Source organism: Hyla sarda, chromosome 2 (genome assembly GCF_029499605.1).
Source record: "Hyla sarda isolate aHylSar1 chromosome 2, aHylSar1.hap1, whole genome shotgun sequence".
In the NCBI taxonomy this organism is placed as follows: Eukaryota; Metazoa; Chordata; class Amphibia; order Anura; family Hylidae; genus Hyla; species Hyla sarda.
The window spans coordinates 65,928,530-65,951,216 of record NC_079190.1 but is presented as its reverse complement, the minus strand read 5'-3'; the positions used below and the strand labels follow the sequence as shown (position 1 = coordinate 65,951,216).

General features: G+C 46.3%; 1 protein-coding gene across 4 annotated transcripts in view; it reads left to right on the top strand.

The window, feature by feature from the left end:
• TRPC4 (transient receptor potential cation channel subfamily C member 4) overlaps positions 1 to 22,687 on the top strand; it is a 289,046-nt gene that overhangs the window by 130,565 nt on the left and 135,794 nt on the right. The window contains exon 1 of one of the 4 annotated variants that reach the window (XM_056561955.1): positions 20,033 to 20,210. The exons of the other annotated variants lie outside the window; for them this stretch is intronic. Coding sequence (XP_056417930.1) covers positions 20,106 to 20,210 — 105 coding nt within the window. The 5' untranslated portion in view covers positions 20,033 to 20,105. Of the gene's footprint in view, positions 1 to 20,032; positions 20,211 to 22,687 lie in introns of those variants that run through there. 4 annotated transcript variants of the gene reach the window in all.

The window sequence follows — 22,687 nt, the reverse complement described above, 5'->3', positions numbered from 1 at the left end:
CAGGATCTTGGCTCATAGTGCGGGATTTAACGCATCTTCCATTACCGGTCACTCTTTTAAGATGGGGGCAGCCTCCTCGGTCTCTAGACATGGGGTTCCCGCCCATATAATTAAAAGACTGGGCCGCTGGAAATCGCCATGTTTCCAGCGATATATACCTGATCCTCAGGTCGAAATGGCTCAAGCTTTCTGTAAACTTGCTGATATTTGATTTATACTTGCATCATTAAAAACAATACTAAACGATCTGGTCTTTTGCCCTCTTCTTACCTTAGGTCAACCCCATACGGCCGGCAGGGCACACATCAGGCTTAAGTCATGTATCATTATGTTAAGGTGTTTTATATTGTAATGTAATACATGCTCACGGTGAATAATCTGACCACAAATGGGGATTGACTGCTGGCGGTTAATCTAAATTGTGGGAGGAGTTATGGTGACTATAATTACCTCGGTCCCAAGGTACCTGGTAGCGTACGAGTCAGCTCGTTTCTCCCGCCCAACCCTCCCCTTTTATTTCCACTTAAACTTCTCAAACCTTTGGGGTAGCCCTCTTCTTACCTTAGGTTAACCCCATACGGCCGGCAGGGCACACATCAGGCTTTAGTCATGTATCATTATGTTAAGGTGTTTTATATTGTAATGTAATACACGCTCACGGTGAATAATCTGACCACAAATATATATCACATTTTTTACAGAGGAGAGGAGGTGAGGTTACAACGTGGTGTACTGGAGTCATTTATTGGTGTTTGTGTTTTAAAAAAAATATGCTATTCAAAATTCATTTATTGGTTTTTGCTTATGTGAGCCAAATGTATCAACCCCCTGTGATAGTATGATAATATGTCACACAAAAGCAAAAATCAAAGCCTACAGAACTTGCTTACCCAAGCAACGATAATAAATGTCCCCGGCTGTCCCTGCAGTTATTGCTTGTGTGAATCTGTGTACAGACAAAATACTTAAAGTGTGGGTGCCCATGCAGGGCTCTGTGCACTGAGGACAAGCAGGGCTCTGTACACTGAGGACACGCAGGGCTCTGTACACTGAGGACAAGCAGGGCTCTGTACACGGAGGACAAGCAGGGCTCTGTGCACTAAGGACAAGCAAGGCTCTGTGCACTGAGGATAAGCAGGGCTCTATGCACTTAGGACAAGCAGGGCTCTGTACACTGAGGACAAGCAGGGCTCTGTACACTGAGGATAAGCAGGGCTCCATGCACTTAGGACAAGCAGGGCTCTGTACACTGAGGACAAGCAGTGCTCTGTACACTGAGGACAAGCAGGGCTCTGTGCTTTGAGGACAAGCCGGGCTCTGTACACCGAGGACAAGGAGGGCTCTGTACACTGAGGACAAGCAGGGCTCTGTACACTGAGTACAAGCAGGGCTCTGTGCACTGAGTACAAGCAGGGCTCTGTACACTGAGGACAAGCAGGGCTCTGTGCTTTGAGGACAAGCGGGGCTCTGTACATTGAGGGCAAGCAGGGCTCTGTTCACTGAGGACAAGCAGGGCTCTGTACACTGAGGACAAGCATGGCTATGTACAGTGAGGACAAGCAGGGCTATGTGCAGTGAGGACAAGCAGGGCTCTGTACACTGAGGACAAGCAGGGCTTTGTGCACTGAGGACAAGCAGGGCTCTTTGCAGTGAGGACAAGCAGGGCTCTGTACACTGAGGACAAGCCGGGCTCTGTACACTGAGGACATGTAGGGATCTGTACAATGAGGACAAGCAGGGTTCTGTACACTGAGGACAAGCAGGGTTCTGTACACTGAGGACAAGCAGGGCTCTGTACACTGAGGACAAGCATGGCTCTGTTCACTGAGGACAAGCAGGGCTCTGTACACTGAAGACAAGTAGGGCTCTGTGTACTCAGGACAAGCAGGGCTCTGTGTACTGAGGACAAGCAGGGCTCTGTACACTGAGGACAGGCAGGGATCTGTACACTGAGGACAAGCAGGGCTCTGTACACTGAGGACATGCAGGGCAGTGTACACTGAGGACATGCAGGGCTATGTGCAGTGAGGACAAGCAGGGCTATGTGTAGGGAGGACAAGCAGGACTTTGTGCACTGAGGATAAGCAGGGCTCTTTGCAGTGAGGACAAGCAGGGCTTTGTGCACTGAGGACAAGCAGGGCTCTTTGCAGTGAGGATAGGCAGGGCTCTGTACACTGAGGACAAGCAGGGTTCTGTACACTGAGGACAAGCAGGGTTCTGTACACTGAGGACAAGAAGGGTTCTGTACACTGAGGACAAGCAGGGCTCTGTACACTGAGGACAAGCAGGGCTGGCAGGATCCGGACTGGTATGCAGCGAGGATACTGGAGGTGGATCCTCTGTGTCAGTGGGGTGATGGCGTGGGCCGTACCAGGGGAACGGAGTCTAAAGGGTTACTGGTTTTCACCAGAGCCGGCCGCAAAGCGGGATGGACTTGCAGCGGCAGGTAACCCCCAGGTCGTTCCACCCGATAGCGACTCAACCCCAACTTACAGCTGAGACAGGCGCGGTACACAGGGACAAGGCAAGAGCAAGGTCGGACGTAGCAGAAGGTCAGGGCAGGCAGCAAGAGTCGTAGTCAGGGGCAACAGCAGAAGGTCTGGGTACACAGGCTTGGGAACACACTAAACGCTTTCACAGGGCACTAAGGCAACAAGATCCGGCAAGGACAGGAAGGGGAAGTGGTTTTTCTGTTTTTATGTGTTAGCAGGTGCACTGGCCCTTTAAATTTCATAGAGCCAGCGCGCGCGCGCCCTAGAGAGCGGGGCCGCGCATGCCGGGACAGGACAGCAGGAGGACGGAGCAGGTGAGGAGATTGGGATGCGACCCACGGGCGGGTGCGTCCCGCTGCGCGGATCACATCCCCGCCGGTGATAACTGTGAAGCGCTCCCGGTCAGTGGGTCTGACCGGGGCGCTGCACGCAGAAGAACGCCGCGAGCGCTCCGGGGAGGAGCAGGGACCTGGAGCGCTCGGCGTAACAGTACCCCCCCCCCCCCCTTTGGTCTCCCCCTCTTTTTGGAGCCCAGGAATCTGCGGACAAGCTCCTTGTCAAAAATGTTGGCCTCAGGTTCCCAGGACCTTTCTTCAGGGCCACAATTCTCCCAATCAATTAAAAAAAATCTTTTACCTCGGACGATCTTGGAAGCAAGGATCTCTTTGACAGCGAAGACATCAGAGGAGTCAGAAACAGGAGCAGGAACAGTAACCTTGGGAGAAAAGCGGTTAAGCACAAGAGGTTTGAGAAGAGACACATTGAAAGCGTTAGGTATGCGAAGAAAAGATGGAAGATGAAGCTTGTACGAGACAGAATTAATTTGATTCTAGATTTTAAAAGGACCGAGGTAGCGAGGACCCAACTTGTAACTAGGGACACGAAAGCGTATGTATTTGGCAGAGAGCCACACTTTGTCCCCAGGAGCGAAGACAGGAGGAGTTCTTCTCTTCTTATCTGCATGTCTCTTCATACGAGACGAGGCCAGTAGGAGCGACTTTTGAGTCTCCTTCCAGATAACAGAGAAATCCCGGGTTACTTCATCTACAGCAGGAACTCCAGAAGTGGGAATGGGGAGGGGGGGGGGCAGAGGAGCAGAGGATGACGGCCGTACACCACAAAGAATGGGGATTTGGCAGAGGATTCCGAATTTTTGAAATTGTACGAGAATTCAGCCCAGGGCAGAAGGTCGACCCAATCGTCTTGGCGGGAGTAGACAAAATGTTGCAAGTAGTCACCAAGAATCTGGTTTACTCTCTCTACTTGTCCATTGGATTGGGGGTGATAGGAGGACGAAAAATTTAATTTGATTTTTAATTGGTTACAGAGAGCTCTCCAAAATTTCGACACAAATTGAACGCCTCTATCCGAGACGATATGCGTGGGAAGCCTGTGAAGGCGAAAAATGTGAAGAAAAAATTGCTTCGCCAACTGTGGCGCAGAAGGAAGACCTGGAAGCGGAATGAAGTGAGCCATTTTGGAAAAACGATCAACGACCACCCAGATGATGGTATTGCCATGGGATACGGGAAGATCAGTAATGAAATCCATGGCAATTTGGGACCATGGTTGCTCAGGGACAGGCAAAGGAAGGAGGAGTCCAGCAGGCTTTTGGCGAGGGGTTTTATCCCGGGCACAAATAGTACAGGCCCGAACGAAATCAGAAACGTCACTCTCTAGTGTAGGCCACCAATACAGATGGAAAATGAGCTGGATGGACTTTTTTATGCCAGCATGACCAGCCAGGTGAGAGGAATGCCCCCATTTGAGGATTTTGAGGCGAAGGCATGGAGGAACAAAAGTCTTTCCAGGGCGGGTTTGTCCCAGTGAGGCTGGAGCAGAGGAGACCAAGCACTCAGGCGGTACGATATGCTGCTGAGGGGTTTCAGATTTGGAGGCATCAGAGGAATGAGAAAGGGCGTCAGCTCTGCCATTTTTGTCAGCGGGACGGAAGTGTATCTCGAAGTTAAAGCGGGCAAAAAACAACGACCATCTAGCCTGGCGAGGATTCAGACGCTGAGCGGACTGGAGGTACTGGAGGTACTGGGACTGGAGAGATTCTTGTGGTCAGTGGTCAGGAACCCTCCAATAGATGCCTCCACTCCTCGAGTGCTAACTTGATGGCCATAAGTTCACGATCTCCAATGGAGTAATTCTTTTCTGCCGGAGAGAAAGTTTTTGAGAAAAAAACACAAGTAATGTTACGTCCGGTAGCATTTTTTTTTAAGAAGTATGGCTCCGGCTCTGTCTGAGGAAGCGTCAACTTCCAGGAAGAATGGCTTCAATGGATCAGGTCTGGACAGCACTGGTGCAGAAGCGAAGGCAGTTTTGAGACGATTGAAGGCCTCATCTGCTTGAGGAGGCCATGACTTAGGATTAGCATTCTTCCTGGTCCGGGCCACAATAGGGGCCACAATGGTGGAGAAGTGGGAAATAAACTGTCGGTAATAGTTGGCAAATCCCAGGAAGCGTTGGATAGCGCGGAGTCCAGAAGGGCGTGGCCAATCCAAAACCGCTGACAGTTTATCTGGATCCATTTTAAGCCCTTGGCCAGAGACTAGGTAACCTAGAAAAGGAAGACTGTTACATTCAAAGAGACATTTTTCAAATTTAGCATACAGGTGGTTTTCACGAAGTCTTTGGAGCACAAGACGGACATGACGACGGTGTTCCTCTAAGTTAGAGGAAAAAATCAAGATATTGTCCAAGTAAACCACAACACAGGTATACAATAAGTTCCGAAATATCTCATTAACAAAGTCCTGGAAGACTGCAGGGGCGTTGCAGAGCCCAAAGGGCATAACTAGATATTCAAAATGTCCATCTCTGGTATTGAACGCGGTCTTCCACTCATCACCTTTCCTGATGCGAATAAGATTATATGCACCCCTTAAGTCCAATTTAGTGAATATATTAGCTCTGCGAAGATGGTCAAAGAGTTCAGAGATCAAAGGCAGGGGATAGCGTTTTTTGATGGTAATTTTATTTAAACTGCGGTAGTCAATACATGGTCATAAGGATCCATCCTTTTTAGAAACAAAGAAGAACCCCGCTCCAGCAGGGGATGACGACTTCTGAATAAAACCTCTCTTTAGGTTCTCTTGGATATACTCAGACATGGCTTGAGTCTCTGGGGCAGACAGAGGGTAGATCCTGCCACGGGGTGGAGTGGTACCAGGAAGGAGGTCAATGGGACAATCATAAGGCCTATGAGGTGGTAAGATCTCTGCTTGCTTTTTGCAGAAAACATCTGAAAAGTCCTGGTAAGCCTTGGGAAGGCCCGGTATAGGTGGAGCCTCAGGGGTTTGACAAGTGGGAGCAGATGTGAGGCATCGTTTGTGACAAGAAGGACCCCAACTTTTGATCTCCCCGGTGGTCCAGTCGAGGGTAGGAGCATGACGTTGGAGCCACGGCAGGCCGAGAAGAACTTCAGAGGTGCAGTTGGACAGAACAAAAAATTAAATTTTTTCATGGTGCAGTCCAATGCTCATAGGCAGGGGTTCTGTGCGGTAGGGCACAGTGCAGTCCAATTTTTCTCCGTTAACAGAAGAGATATAGAGCAGTTTGACGAGACGGGTTACTGGGATGCTGAACCTATTAACAAAAGAGGCCAAAATAAAGTTTCCTGCAGAACCTGAGTCCAAGAAGGCCACTGCTGAGAAGGAGGAATTGGCGGAAGGAGAAATCCGCACAGGCACAGCCAGACGTGGAGAGGCAGAATTCACACCAAGAGTCGTCTCACCCTTGTGAAGTAATTGAGTGCGTTTCTCCTGATGCGGAGGGCGGATAGGACAGTCTTTTAGGAAGTGTTCGGTACTAGCACACCACAGGCACAGATTCTCATTACGGAGGCGCGTCCTCTCTTGTAGGGTCAGGCGGGACCGATCCACTTGCATAGCCTCCTCGGCAGAAGGCACAGGAACAGATTGCAAAGGACTTTGGAAGAGAGGAGCCGGGGAGAGAAATCGCCAGGTGCGAACAAGATCCTTTTCCTGTCGAAGTTCCTGGCATCTTTCAGAGAAACGCAGGTCGATGCGGGTGGCCAAATGGATAAGTTCAGACAGATTTGCAGGAATTTCTTGTGCGGCCAGGACATCTTTTATGTTACTGGATAAGCCTTTCTTGAAGGTCGCACAGAGGGCCTCATTGTTCCAGCATAGCTCAGAGGCGAGGGTACGGAACTGGATGGCGTATTCGCCTACAAAAGAACTCCCTTGGAAGAGGTTCAGCAAAGCAGTCTCGGCTGAGGAGGCCCGGGCTGGCTCCTCAAAGACACTACGTACTTCTGAGAAGAAGGACTGGATAGTAGCGGTGGCGGGATCGTTGCGGTCCCAGAGTGGTGTGGCCAATGACAAGGCCTTTCCAGACAGGAGACTGACCACGAAAGCCACCTTAGACCGTTCAGTGGGGAATTGGTCCGACATCATCTCCAGGTATAGGGAACACTGGGACAGGAATCCACGGCACTGTTTAGAGTCCCCATAAAACTTGTCCGGTAGAGACAAGCGGAAGCTGGGAGCAGCCACTCGCTGCGGAGGAGATGCAGGAGCTGGCGGAGGAGATACTTGCTGAAGTTGCGGTAAAAGCTGTTGCAGCATAACGGTCAGTTGAGTCAGCTGCTGTCCTTGTTACGCGATCTGTTGTGATTGCTGGGCCACCACCGTGGTTAGGTCAGCGACACTAGGCCGCGGGACCTCAGCGGGATACATGGCCGGATCTACTGTCAGGATCCGGACTAGTATGCAGCGAGGACACTGGAGGTGGATCCTCTGTGTCAGTGGGGTGATGGCGTGGGCCGTACCAGGGGAACGGAGTCTAAGGGGTTACTGGTTTTCACCAGAGCCTGCCGCAAAGCGGAATGGACTTGCAGCGGCAGGTAACTCCCAGGTCATTCCACCCGATAGCGACTCAACCCCAACTGACAGTTGAGACAGGCGCGGTACACAGGGACAAGGCAAAAGCAAGGTCGGACGTAGCGGAAGGTCAAGGCAGGCAGCAAGAGTCGTAGTCAGGGGCAACAGCAGAAGGTCTGGTTACACAGGCTTGGGAACACACTAAATGCTTTCACAGGGCACAAAGGCAACAGGATCCGGCAAGGACAGGAAGGGGAAGTGGGTTTTTATGTGTTAGCAGGTGTAGGTACTGATTGGGCCAGGCACCAATTAATGGTGCACTGGCCCTTTAAATTTCAGAGAGCCGGCGCGCGCGCGTCCTAGAGAGCGGGGCCGCGCGCCGGGACAGAACAGCAGGAGGACGGGGCAGGTGAAGAGATTGGGACGCGACCCGCGGGCGGGCGCGTCCCGCTACGCGGATCGCATCCCCGAAGGTGATAACAGTGCATTGCTCCCAGTCAGCGGGTCTGACCGGGGCGCTGCACACAGAAGAACACCACAAGCGCTCAGGGGAGGAGCAGGGACCCGGAGCGCTCGGCGTAACAAGGGCTCTTGCTCGGCGTAACAAGGACAAGCAGGGTTCTGTACACTGAGGACAAGCAGGGCTCTGTTCACTGAGGACAAGCAGGGCTCTGTACACTGAGGACAAGCAGGGCTCTGTACACTGAGGACAAGCAGGGCTCTGTGTACTCAGGACAAGCAGGGCTCTGTGCACTGAGGACAGGCAGGGCTCTGTACAGTGATGACAAACAGGGCTCTGTGCACTGAGGATAAGCAGGGCTCTGTACACTGAGGACAAGCAGGGCTCTGTACACTGAAGACAAGCAGGGCTATGTGCAGTGAGGAAAAGCAGGGCTATGTGCAGTGAGGACAAGCAGGGCTTTGTGCACTGAGGACAAGCAGGGCTCTTTACAGTGAGGACAAGCAGGGCTCTTTGCAGTGAGGACAAGCAGGGCTCTGTACACAGAGGACAAGCCAGGCTCTGTACACTGAGGACATGTAGGGTTCTGTACACTGAGGACAAGCAGGGCTCTGTACATTGAGGACAATCAGGGCTCTGTACAATGAGGACAAGATGGGTCCTGTACACTGAGGACAAGCAGGTCTCTGTGCACTGAGGACAAGCAGCGCTCTGTGCACTGAGTACAAGCAAGGTTCTGTGCACTGAGTACAAGCAGGGCTCTGTGTACTTAGGACAAGCAGGGCTCTGTGCACTGAGGACAAGCAGGGCTCTGTACTATGAGGACAAGCAGGGCTCTGTGTACTGAGGACAAGCAGGGCTCTGTACACTGAGGACAAGCAGGGCTCTGTGCACTGAGGACAAGCAGGGCTCTGTACAGTGAGGACAAGCCGGGCTATGTGCACTGAGGACAAGCAGGGCTCTGTACACTGAGGACAAGCAGGGTTCTGTACAGTGAGGACAAGCCGGGCTATGTGCAGTGAGGACGAGCAGGGCTCTATGTACTGAGGACAAGCAGGTCTCTATGCAGTGAGGACAAGCAGGGCTCTGTGTACTGAGAAAAAGCAGGGCTCTGTGCAGTGAAGACAAGCAGGGCTCTGTATACTGAGGACAAGCAGGGCTCTTCGCACTGAGGACAAGCCGGGCTATATGTACTGAGGACAAACAGAGCTCTATGTACTCAGGACAAGCGGGGCTCTGTGCACTGAGGACAAGCAGGACTCTATCCACAGGATAGGGGATAAGTGTTTGATCGCGGGGGGTCTGACCGCTGGGACCCCCGCAATCTCCCAAACGGGACCACGGTTTTGCCGCAGCTCTCACGTTCAGAAGGCATGCCAGCAGCAGGGTGACATCACGGCTGACACGCCTCCTCCATGTATCTCTGTAGGAGAGGCGGGGAGGCAGTGTTTGTGCCTCCCCTCCTCTCCTATACAACTGTAGGGGGAGGGGGCGTGGAGGGGGCATACCGTCGAACTCAGAGAGCGGCAATGTGGGGCCCCATTTGGGAGATCATGGGGGGGGGGGGGGGGGTCGGACCCCCCGTGATCAGACACTTATCTCTTATCCTGTGGATAGGGGATAAGTTGTCTTTTGCTGCAGATGTCCTTTAAAGAGGTTCTCCGGCTCTAAGACATCTTATCCCCTATCCAAAGGATAGGGGATAAGATGCCTGTCACGTCCCCTCCCATAGGGGCGGAGCGTAACATCACACTGGGCGGGGCCGTGACGTCACAATACTCCAGCCCCCGTGATCGCCAGTAATCAGACCTGGAGCGAACATGCTCCGGCGACTGATTATAACGGGGTGCTGCGTGCAAGGTCACGAGGGTCCCCAGCGGCGGGACACCCGCGATCAGGCATCCTATCCCCTATCCTTTGGATGTCTTAGCGCCGGAGGACCCCTTTAATGTTCTATTTCTTTGTGGATTTACTAGGCTGCTGATCAGCTCTGCTTGGCGTATCCTGTTTATCCATTCATAACTCCAATTCTAAACATCGTATTTTTAAATGTGAAGCAAGGAGGTGAAATTTAACATGTACATAATTAGAATCCCAACCTGCCTACCCTTTTAAAGTAACGTGTGCGGCGCATGCCGGGGGCACTCTACTAATTAATTTAGTTTTTTTTTCAATTCTTCCCTCCTCTTCCCTCCTTCCCATAGAAGTATTCTTAGAAAGATAATTAGGCAGGCAGTTGGCGGTATTAATTCAGACAGATATACAAAATTCTGATAGCTTCTGTAAAAGATAGGCATGGAGGACATGTAACTGAAACCTACTCAGGCAAACATCTCTCTCCTTCTTTTTTGATACTCATCTACTCTATAACACATTAATTGACAATACTATTTACTTTTACGCATTCTACCGGGACTTGAGGGGAAAAAAAGTTAACTTTTTTTTTTTTTTATGTACTTCGGAATGGTTAGGATCCCAATTGGGTTAATTATATCAAAGATTTTACAAGATTTATTCACATGATGTGCTATAAATGTTAGATCGTTATGGTTTATAATGTATGAGACCCCACAAATCCAGATTAATGGGAATCCTGTATCTCCTATTTGCCGAAGTATACAGCGATCCCTCAAGTTACAATATGAATTGGTTCAAGGAAGACCATTGTATGTTGAAACTAGAGATGAGCGAGCCGACCATGGCGAACTTGGATTTGACCTCTCAAACTTTTACTGATTCGGTTTGCGCGAACCGGTAAAAGCACGGGAAATACATAAAAACCATGGCTTTTTGGCACCCAGAGGAAGCAAGAGGACCAGGGGGCAGTTGCATGATGTCAGGTAACCAGCATATCACATAATAATCCCAGGATATCATATGATTTGCTGGTTTATGTGTCAATGAGCCCAAAGGCCAATAGGAGACCGCAAAGGGAGGGCAGTTTTACACAGCCATAAGGGCTCACACACTGTTCTCTGCAGTCAGTCTGAGGGGAGAGAGAAATAAGGACAGACAGACAGTGATATAGGGATAGAAATAGGACAGAGATAGGTCTATACGATTAAATGATTCCCTTTTTATATTGGTTGGATTTTGTATTATTTCTGAAAAAAATCATAACTACATGCACCAAAATTTATACTTTTAAAATTGTCATCTTCTGACCCCTATAACTTTTAAATTTTTCTGCGCACAGTTTTTTTTTTAAATGGGAAAGGTGGGAGGGGATTCAAACTTTTATTAGGGAAGGGGTTAAATGATCGTTATTAACTTTTTTTCACTTTTTTTGCAATGTAACATAGCACACACTGATCTCTTACACTGATAACTGCTATGCTATAGCATTGATCAGTGTTATCACTGCTTGACTGCTCTTGCCTGGATCTCAGGCACAGAGCAGTCATTTGGCGATTGGACAACAAGGAGGGAGGTAGGGACCGTCTTCGTGTCCATACAGCTGATCGACACACTGCTGTTTCATCGCGGTGGTCCCGATCTGCCCAACTTTGATAGCCATGTCTAAAGGGTTAATAGCGTACGTCACTGCGATTAGTGACGCGCACCACGTGTCTCGGCTTTCATTAGCCACTGGGACTGACCCGATATGACGCAGGGTCCCCGCGTGACCCCCCGATATATCGAGGGAGCGGGCACAGGATGTATAGGTAGGCCCTGTGTCCTTAAGGAGTGAAAGGCTGATACAATTGACAAAACACAACAAGCAGTGAACTGTGCAAAGCTGTGCTGCAGCAGACCTGTATGATAGGGATGCATTTGCAAAGTGCCCTAAACACCGAACAGCACTTTTTTCCCCAAACACCGTTTACATCTGTCTGTTTGGGCTATAGGGATAAGGGCGTACATTTCACAGTGATTAGCCCTGCTAATACATTATTTGTGAATATTATATTGGTATATTAGCAATATTTAATAAATATATATGTCTGGTCACCCCCCTTTCCTCATCTGTCTTTGCTTAACCCCCCTAATGCTACGCAGTTGGATAGCAAGAGCCACAAGGAGAAGTTGTGTCACGGTCATCTTCCTCCAGAAAACTACTATGCTATGACGGTTGCTGGTGCAACCTCCAGCTGGCTGGGGAAAAATCAGGAAAAATATTCTTCTTTAAAATCCTATTGTGCACAGTCAACTTCAACTTACAATGCCATACCATCACCCTTGATGGTGCAACCTCCAGCCAGGCCTGGGCCGCTTATCTGGCAAAATTTGAAAAAAAAATAAATTTTGGCCCTGTTTGGCACACATGTTAGATCTTGCTGTCAAATATTCCTGGTCCGTACTTGTGTGGGTCTCAGTGATGGGAAAATCTGTAAGAACCTGTTACTTTCCGCCAGGCCTGGGTTGCCTGGCTGGGGCAGAATTAAAAAAAAATAATAATTTTGTCTCCGTTTGGCACACATGTTATCTCCTGTTTAGAGCCCCGGCTCATATACAGCGGTGCGTCACGACCCTCGCCCGAAGCGGAGGCCTCCACACCCCCTCCATATAGCTTTACGGGAGAGCCATTCAGCAATCTTTGTCTCTCCCATGGAACTATATAGAGGGGGCATGGTGGCACCCGCTTTGGGCGGGGGTCATGACGCACTGCTGTATAGGAGAGCCGGGGCTTTAAAAAGGAGATTGCGGGGGGCCCTATGCTTTGGATAGGGGTTACATTTTTTTACATGATACTTGTCCTTAAAGGAACTTGTTACTTCCAGCCAGGTCTGGGTGGCCTGGCTGACAAAGACCCCCACAAAATCTTTTCGGAACCTGTTACTTTAAGCCAAAGATGTTTAAATAAAGATGGACATTTTGTTTGCATATCTGAGGTCTGGCTGATACCTTAATATGTCTTGAACTATATGAACAATTCCCTTAATATTTTGTGCCTATGTGCTAAGTATTGTTATTGTTAGTATGTTACTGAATTGATATAAAGCATGATTGATTCAGGCCGTATTTAACAGCATGAATAGAATTGTTTCTCTTTCCTGATCCAATATAATTGACTTCATGAGTGAGAAGCATTGTTATCTGTGAATGCGATATTATCATGTCACTGAAATGTTGAATTTCAAATTCAATATTGTATTATAACTCGTGAATAGCATAGACTACAAATTGTTCCTTTGTGATGCTTTTTAAAAGTGATTCAATATTCTTGCCATATTTTGGGACTGCTAATCCTCCGTAGTGAATAGTTAATAATAAACCATTGTGAAAGTTAAAGAAAAAGCCCTTCTCTGAAATTTCTCACAAGTCAGTCATTTCTAGCAGGAAAACTTTACAAGATCCTGTCTATATCAATGTTTCTTAGTGGAAAACAGCCTTGGATGAAATTTAATTTTGCATGTGACAAGTTGACAGCTAGAATGTAGCAGTGCAACCTCAAACAGTGGGGGGACCTTGTTTACCATCTCAGACATCTAACCTGTAATAAATGTATAATGGTCAAAACAAAACTGTATATGATAAATGTTGAAACAAAATTTACAACACAAATCTAGTCAGTGTTAGCCCCTGTTCTGTTGGGTTTCCATGAATTGTTAGTGCAAGACTAATGTAGTCTACAAAAAAATAAAAAATAACCCGCTATGGTTGTCATAACTCCACTTCTGACTTAAATGCTAATTTTTACCGCAAATAACGGCACTTCGCTATTTCTTAAATATTTAGTGGGTGCTTCTGATAGGTGGGTGATTCGGTTGATGGCTGGCTTCTAACTTTCTTGCAGCAGGCAGGGGGCGCTCTAGTCGGTTGCCTATGTTGCTTATAGGCAGAACTGGTGCTGGAGCTCTCGATTCAGGAGGGCTATTCATTATAGCTCATGAAAGGGGGGCAGTATTTTGCTTTCCTCCACACAGCTATATAGCTAAAGGGGTATTCTCATCTCATAAAGTCATAGCCTAGGATAGGATATGCCATAATAATAAAAGAGTATTCTAAGGCCCAAAAAATCCCCTTAGTCTCCTCAGAGGTGGAAGCTATGCCTAGTGCAACTCATAGAGACTGTTAAGAGGATACCAAGCACACCTAGATGCTATACTATTTCTGAACTATTTGTTACTTTATAATGACTTATTGCCTTATTACCACTGTTGCTGTGTGTTATGGTTATAGCTAAACAGCGATACATAAAAACATTTTTTGACTGGACTGTGTATCATTTGTACTGTTCATGGATTATGGGTTAGGTCCTGAGGGGTCTTGTGTATTGTTTGTAACCTGAAGTTTATTCCATGTGGCTTTTCAACGTTTTTAAAATTATTTGTGTGTGGTTGTGCTATAATGAAGAGTTTTTTAAATAATAGATTTATTTATTGAGTGTGCCACCTATTCTTTTCTTCTTTTGGTTTATACATGTATTGGGTATTTGACCACCTTTTTGTCGTGTAGTGTCAGCCTTATTCTAGTATATATCTAAATACATCAGCAGTACAACTTATCACCCTAGGGTCCACACAGGTTCCACATCTCAAGTTCAAAAACCCCCTTACCCTGTCTGGCTTGGTCGGGTAACTATATCTAGAATAAAAGAGAGGCAAAGCTTCCCAAAGGGTGGTATTGTTACAGGTATTGGGAGCAGGGTCGTTAAATAGAATACACTCAAAGGAACGCTGCTCACCTGATGTTGTTGTGATAGAGCCACAACAACTCTATGCGCATGGTTCACTCAAGACCAAGGTACTGGTGGTGCTGCTTCCCCGGCGTCGGTATGGAGGAACTCCGACCGATAGATATCAGGATGAATGAACAAGGAAAAAAAAACGGTGCTGGTAGCGCAAACCACTGCAGGAGCTGTTTCAGGTAGGTATACTTCTTTATTAAGCCGTGCAACGGCTTAATAAAGAAGTATACCTACCTGAAACAGCTCCTGCAGTGGTTTGCGCTACCAGCACCGTTTTTTTTCCCCTTGTTCATTCATCCTGGCTTGGTCGGGGGCAAGGGTGGTCAGGAAGCTGCTTTTCGCAGTTTACATAACTCCCATAGAGGTAAGTCAAGTAAGGAGCACAGCTCCACTAGCTATGCTGCTTTGATACCTACGCTATGTGCACAACTTCAAGATAACATTAATAGGAAATCCAAACTGAGTAAACCAGTATCAGTTTTTGGCTGTATTCGGCATAATGACTAGTGTTGAGTGCGAATATTCGAAAATGCAAGTTTTTACCGCAAATATCGGCACTTCCCAACAATGATGTGTACTGTGAAAAAAAAAGTGATCATCCCTCCCTGCTTCCAGCTTGTGGTTCAAAGAAGGTTCCAATATTATTTACTGTGTGAGTCGGTGTGGAGCGCAAATATTTCGTATAGGCTAATATGCAAATATTCACGAATATCGGCACTTCCAGAGGACACTGATCCCACCCTTCTTCTAGCTTTAGATAGGGTAGGTTAGTTTAGCAGATAGATTCTAGTGTAGGGTATAGTGTTAGTTAGTTGAAAGATATAATCGCGCATGCACACTATATGAATCTCATTACGATTTTCATATGAAAAAAACAAACATAGCGAATATGCGAATTTTGCGAACATAGGACGAATATTCATCCACATATTTGCGAAATATCCCAAATGCGAATATGGTCCCTGCCGCTCATCACTATTAATGACCATCTCCCTAGTCCACAATCAGGCCGGAGGGGGTCAGGGGGCTCTCGATCGTAAAACCTCTGGGACTCATTTCCGTTACATAAATATAAATTTTTACCTCAGAATGTAGTGACCAGACTAGTGAAGTTGTTTCCCTTTTTCTGCTGAGAAGAAGGCTGTGTTCACATATATCAGGCATCCGGCACAGTTTCCCTCTGGCGTGCACCGGAAGGAAACTGATGCTAGAACTGATCCCATTCATTTCAATGGGACAGTTCACAATCATCCAGCATCTCAATTTTGACGCCAGATGATTGAACACGCCGTAGGGCACTGGACAGGGGAACGCAGCTTCCTGCGTTCCCTATCTGCTGTCCAAAAACAATGGATGTACAACTGATGACAACTTGTCGAGATCTAGGCTGAGTTCATCTATCCTGGATGCCAGACATATGTGAACCCAGCCGAATGAGGTATTTACAGGTTTGATGCTGATGAATATAAGATAGAATGTTCTCTTCCACTAACAGCAGAAAAATATATACAGTATCTTGAAAATGGTAAATAATTGAAACCTTGAAATGCATTATTTATGTAACAGTAACAGAGGAAAACTTCTTTAACGTTCATTGCTTTGATGGATTGTATGCTAGTCTGTACCTAGTTGTATCTGTTAGAGGTAATTTTTTCTTTTGTTAGCTTTTTTTCAAAACAGTTACCAATTGTTTTCCTAAATGTCAGCTATTCTTCATCCTCTGTTACATTCTATTGCGCAATAGGTTTCTTATGATTTTTTTCTCCATTGATGCCACTTCAATCTATTGCCTATCCAGGAAGTATCTAAATCAAATTAAAATAAATGTTTTAACATTTTCTATTTTTACTCTTGGAGGGAATCTGTTTCCAATGGAATCTAATCCATTGGCATCATGTTATAGAGCATGAAGAGCAGCATATATATTAGAGATAAGTAAGCTGAGCCTGTAGAACCCTGCCTCACACAGAACTTTGCCTAAAATGAGAAGTTTGCACGAGCCTGGTAATGGCGCTATTGTAGGAGAAGGGATGAGTAACACATGGCGTTTTGGTGCTTTTTCAGCATAGTATGAGGATGACATCAGGGTAGCCCAGAATACTTTGCAGCAAGCAGCAAGATCAGTGATTCAACTGCACTACATATCCCAGCAGTGTGACTGCACAACAAGCCTATAGAAAGCTTTGGCTTTCACACCACAACATAAAGCAATTGGAGCAAAGCATTGTGCAATGGGCTGACCTATATTTCACTTGTTTTTTCTGGGTTTTACCAAAAATAGAGCATTTCAATAAATAAACAATAAATAAAAGCATTTCTTTTAAGCAATAATAGTGAAAGTTCACTGGGCATATTATGCCCCGTTATTTTCTGGCTTTAACCAAATATAGAACATTCCTAGCTTGGTTGAACAAAAAAAAAATAAAAAATAAAAAAACATTTCTATTGTTGAACACTAACTTTGCATGTTACCTGAATTTTCCTGGTTTAAACAAATATAGACCAATTCCATATTTCTATTCTATCTATCTTAAATCAATCTATCTATCTAGACAAAAATTCCCAATGACGCAGCACTCCAAAAAAGAGGTGCATTTATTCACACATGTCTCAATACAGCAACATTTCTGCTCCTATGGAGCCATTTTCAAGCCAGGCTTGAAAATGGCTCCATAGGAGCAGAAACGTTGCTGTATTGAGACATGTGTGAATAAATGCACCTCTTTTTTGGAGTGCTGCGTCATTGGGAATTTTTGTCTATGAAGAACCCTGATCAGGTTTAGACGCTGGCACCTGCACTTTGTTAATCAGAGCTGTGCTGCAACTTTTCTTCTTTTACTCTATCTATCTAGCTATCTATCTTTTATCTCATATCTATCTATCTTCTATTTCATATCTATCTATCTATTTCATATATATATATATATATATGTATATATATATATCCTATCTATTTTATATCTGTTTAGGTGAAAGCTAATTTTGCCCCCCCTTGACAGTGCCACTTGGATTCTCCCGATGTATGGTAGGCACTCAAGATGTCATGATGTTGGATGGACCTAACCTTAGTGATAGCCCCTGTCTGCCTCGGAGGTGGCGCTGCGCTTCTCCAACAGGCTGAAAAAAGCTGGTTATTATTGTTTGGGTGGGGTGGGGGTAGCATGACAAGGTTTTGCTTGATATGCAGGTGCGTCGGATGGTGGAGTGCTTGTAATGCTGGCTAAATTTATTGCAGCAGGCAGAGCGGCAAACCCATCCAGAGGACCCTTTAGGCGGCTGCCTATTTTGCCTATAGGCAGAGCCGTCCCTGGATACTGACATAGGACTTCTGAGGCTACAGTATTTGCGGCCACTTACCCTGGGCTATGGCTATTCTTAATTGTGGTTGAACCTATCATAGACAGGTGTGGCTCTTTGAGTCCCTTCAGTTTTAGTGTACCCCCATTAAAAGTGCCATTGGGGAAGTTGGGCTGGCTGGACATATACCAAGATTTGCATCCTCTGTCTAGATCGTATTTCTGTCACATAACTGAATGTAATGCCTTTTCGTCCATAGATTAATGCCCTAGTTAATCCTTCTCTGTATCCTCAGCGGGTTATGCCCCCTGAGGAGTCTCAGACTACTGTCCTGTATTGTTGGAGCTGGCTATTTCTGACAGTTCTAGTAATCATAGCTGGTGCTTAAACGGGAATTCGGGTATATGAGTACTTATCCCCTATCCACATAATTCTGTGGATAGGGGATAAGTGTCTGATCGTGGTGGGTCAGACTGCCAGGACCCCCATGATCTCCTGCCCAGCACCCAAGCTCTCTCCAGGCACAGGTTCCTTCGCTCTGTGTATGGATTACTGTCGACCACCGCACATAGAGGCCGGAGGTCTATGGGAGAGCTGGAGATACACAAATGGGATGCCAGGCAGGAGATTGCAGGGGTCCCAGTGTTTGGACCCCCTCCCCGTGATCAAACATTTATCTCCTATCCACAGGATTCTGTGGCTAGGGGATAAGTACTCATGTACTAGAGTTTTCCTTTAAAGGGGTACTCCGGTGCTCCAGGGTTTTTGTTCAGAGTGATCAGAGCCGGAGGCCATGCTCATGACGTCACGGCCATGCTCCCTTGTGAGATCACGCCATGCACCCTCCATTCATGTCAATGGGAGGGGGCATGTCACGAGGAGGCATGGCCATGACATCATGACCACTGGCATAGGAACACAGCATTTGTTTAGAACGACGGGTGCTGATAAGGAAATGTTCCCTGTTTGGGTCACCTGTGTGAGTCCAAACAAAGGTATAGATGTGGCTGGTGAGCCGGGAGTGAAAATCGTGAAAACAGCTGACAATTAAATAAATCAAGAATGAGTTGTTAATTTGTGGAGCTTCCCCTCTTTTATAACAGTTGAGCGCATCGCCATAGAGATTACACCATCATGTAGTATTTCAGCTAGACATTTGAAAAACAGCAAATGTCTTTTACCAAGACAATCGTTCAGCTTGGCTCCCCTTTTAACTTGGTTCCCCGAAAATTTCACTAATGTTATTAGGGAGAAAGTCTTTCTATACGCGTTAATAGACAGAAGACAAAATTTTATACTGTCTGTCTAGACAGGATAGGGGATAAGTTATAGATCGTGGGGGGTCCAACCCTTGGGACTCCCTGTGATCTCCTGAACTGGGGTCCCAGCAATCTGCTGGAAGTGGCCGTTCCGACCCCTGCAGGAAGCTGCCGTCAGCACGCCCCCTCCATGCAGCTCTATGGTATACATGGAGGGTGAGTGTTGGCTGCCGCTCCATGCTGGGGTTGATACGCCCCCTACAAGCAGATTGCCGGGGCCCCATTCAGAAGATCGTGGCGAGTCCCAAGGGTTGGACCCCCCACGATCTATAACTTATCCCCTCTCCTTTGGAGAGGGGATAAGTTATGTTTCACTACAGAACTCCTTTAACTCTCTAGGATCAGGGCTGGTGCAATGATTTTTGTCACCCTATGCAAAAGCTAATTTTGCCGCCCCGTTGATTCTGCTTATTGGCCTGCCCTTTTACAAGCCCCACCTTACTAGTGGGGGAGATACATTGTAACAAGCAACCTCCTCATGCTGCTAGCTGAGTGAGTTGTTTGGATGCTGGTTGTCTAACTTTCCTGTGGCAGGCAGAGCGGCAACCCCAATCAAGAGGTCGCTCTAGGCTGCCTATAGGAGACAGCCCTGTCTATCTATCTATCTTATATCTATCTATCTATCTCATATCTATCTATTTTTCTGTCTATCTATCTATCTATCTATCTAATAGAAGAAGGTTTAAAGTAGCACGACCTCTGCGTTGAAGATAGCGGGTACACTTAGGAAAAATACCGAGATCACGGGTAATTTGAATACGAAAAACAAAAGTCTAACATCACTCCAGGTTCAGTGAAGAAAAACTCTTGTAGTTTATTCACCCATGTTTCAGTGCGACGTTTCAACTGCCAACTGCGGTCTCACACTATGCTTGAGAAAGACCGCAGTTGGCAGTTGAAAAGAGTTTTTCTTCACTGAACCTGGAGTGCTGTTGGACTTTTGTTTTTCTTATCTATCTATCTATCTATCTATCTATCTATCTATCTTCATGGTGACAGGTGATCTGTACATCTCAAACAATTCAGATGAATCGCGCTGAGCTTTAACACTCCATGGGGTCTGCAGCGGATTTTCCTCATTGGAAATTCTGCAGCGGAAAATCAGCTGCAGTCAGCCGCAGAGAGCTTGCCCCCCTTCAAACTCGCATCGGGAAACATGTAAGTAAATACACTCATGTGAACGAGCCCTACAGCTGACAAACAAGACTTGTTATTAGCAGACTGACACAAAAAAAATTAATAAATTGGCACAAAATCCCTCATCCTAAGTATACAAATAATGCAAAGTAAATGCATTCTGATAAACAAACTACATATGAAAATAAAGATTTTTGACTTCTAAGGGCTCTTGTGTTTGGAATGGTATTTGGAAGCTTTGTGGTTATCACTGTATCTGAAGGCAGTCAGGTATTGCTGTACAAGGTGCCACTAGATTTGCATTTTTTAGATGGCACTCTCGGGGGCGGGGAGGGGGGTTCACAGACTTTAGTTACTGCCTGTCTTAAAAGCTTATTTTAGGTCAATTATATATCTTACTAGCTGAGTACCCGGCGTTGCCCGGTTTTTCCTTCCTAATCCTTGTTGGGGAGGAAAATAAACAAAGGAGGAAGCTTTTGACTTTATATCCCGACCTCCTATCCCGTCATCATACCCCGTCCTCCTATCCCGTCCTCCTATCATGTCCTCCTATCCCGTCCCCCTATCTCGACCTCCTTTCCCTGACCTCCTATCTCGTCCTCCTTTCCCGTCCTCCTTTCCCATCCTCCTTTCCCATCCTCCTATCCCGTCCTCATATCACAACCTCCTATCACGACCTCCTATCCTATCCTCCTACCTCGACCTCCTATCCAGTCCTCCTATCTCGACCTACTATCCAGTCCTCCTATCTCGACCTCCTATCCCGGTCCTCCTATCCCGATCCTCCTATCCCGGTCCTCCTATTCCGTCCTCCTATCCCGACCTCCTATCCCGTCCTCATATCCCGACCTCCTAACTCGACCTCCTATCCCGACCATCCTGTCCTCCTATCTTGACCTCCTATGTTGACCTCTCATCCCGTCCTCATATTCCGACCTGTAATATGTGACCAGGTATTGAAATATCTCCAGCCGTACAGAAGTTATGTGGGAACATACATTTCCCATTGATTTGCATGGGACATTAAACAAAACCCCCAACCCTCACAAATGGGGGTAGTTAAGGGTTAAATTGACTATCCTATATTTTAAGTGGACATATCAGTAACATGTGACCAAGTATTATCGTAATATCTCCAGCCGTTTGGAAGTTATGCAGTAATATATATTTCCCATTGACTTGTATAGGACTTTAAACATAAACCCCGCCCCTGGCAAATGGGGGGGGGAGTAAGGGTTAAATCTCCTATCCTATGTTTGTTGTTGACATATAAGTAACATATGTGCCAAGTTTCATGTTAATATCTTTAGCCGTTTGGATGTGATGCTGGAACATACACACATACATACATACATACATACATACACACGTTGAGTTTTATATACATAGATTTTTCCATAGTACTGTACATGTGAGACCACCTGTGCAGTGCACATGTAATGGTGTTAGGGGACTCACTTAAGGTCCCCCTAATGAAGTGTTTATTAAACAGTGACTCTCTAGCTGTTGCAAAACTACAACTCCCAGCATGCCCGGGTGCTGGGAGTTGTAGTTTTGCAACAGCTGAAGACACACTACTTGGTAAACATTGCTATAATGGGATAACAGGATTTTTTTTCTTTCTTGTACTTTCTTTGTTAACTCATTTTTTTATTTTAATATGTGGTTTCCCGGGGATCACTTCCTTTATATTTACATTACAGTCCAAGTACCAGCTTACTATAACCATCAGCAACCTATATGCTATGTTTGCCATAGCATGCCATGAAAATTGATGTATTTAGCTTTTTTTTTACTTAGGCGCATCATGCTATTACATCTGCTACAACTATAATGGGTTTTTACCTTTCAAATCATGTTGCAAAGCTGAAATCTGCACATTTTTCCCCTTTGTTGCTTCTCGGCCTGGTTGTCATTCTTAAGTACAGTATCCTCCTCCCACAGATACTTATTTTCTCGCCTGGAGCTTTTACCCCTACAGCTGTACCAATTTCTGTCATTTCAAATTACGCTGGCTTTTCTTCTCGCTCATCTGTGTCTTACCCTTTCAGGGCTTTGGCATGGCTTCAAATAACGGCAAATTATTTGATGCTAGTTCTTGCGGCTGAAATGATTATATGTACTCTTCACGGCGAGAGCCAAGCAAAAAATGTTAATTCTTGATCTTGGATCTTTTACTCTTTCAACATTGGATAATAACAAGAGTTAATGCCGGATGGATACAACGTTCATTAAAAGGGAAAAAGAGCATTTCTGCCCAAAAAGTCTCAAAACCAATCAGCTCGGAATAATTGAATACAGAGTCATCTGATAAGGAAATGCTAAATGTTAAATGTTACATTTGTGTTTGGAGATAAGTAGAGATGAGTGAATCGAATCGGACAAAGTCGAATTTCATGAAAAATTCGATTCAGACCAAATCCGGACTTTGACTTGATTTGAAATAATAAATTTCTTCATTAGCAACACCCCTGCAATCATCCAGTATAATGTATAGA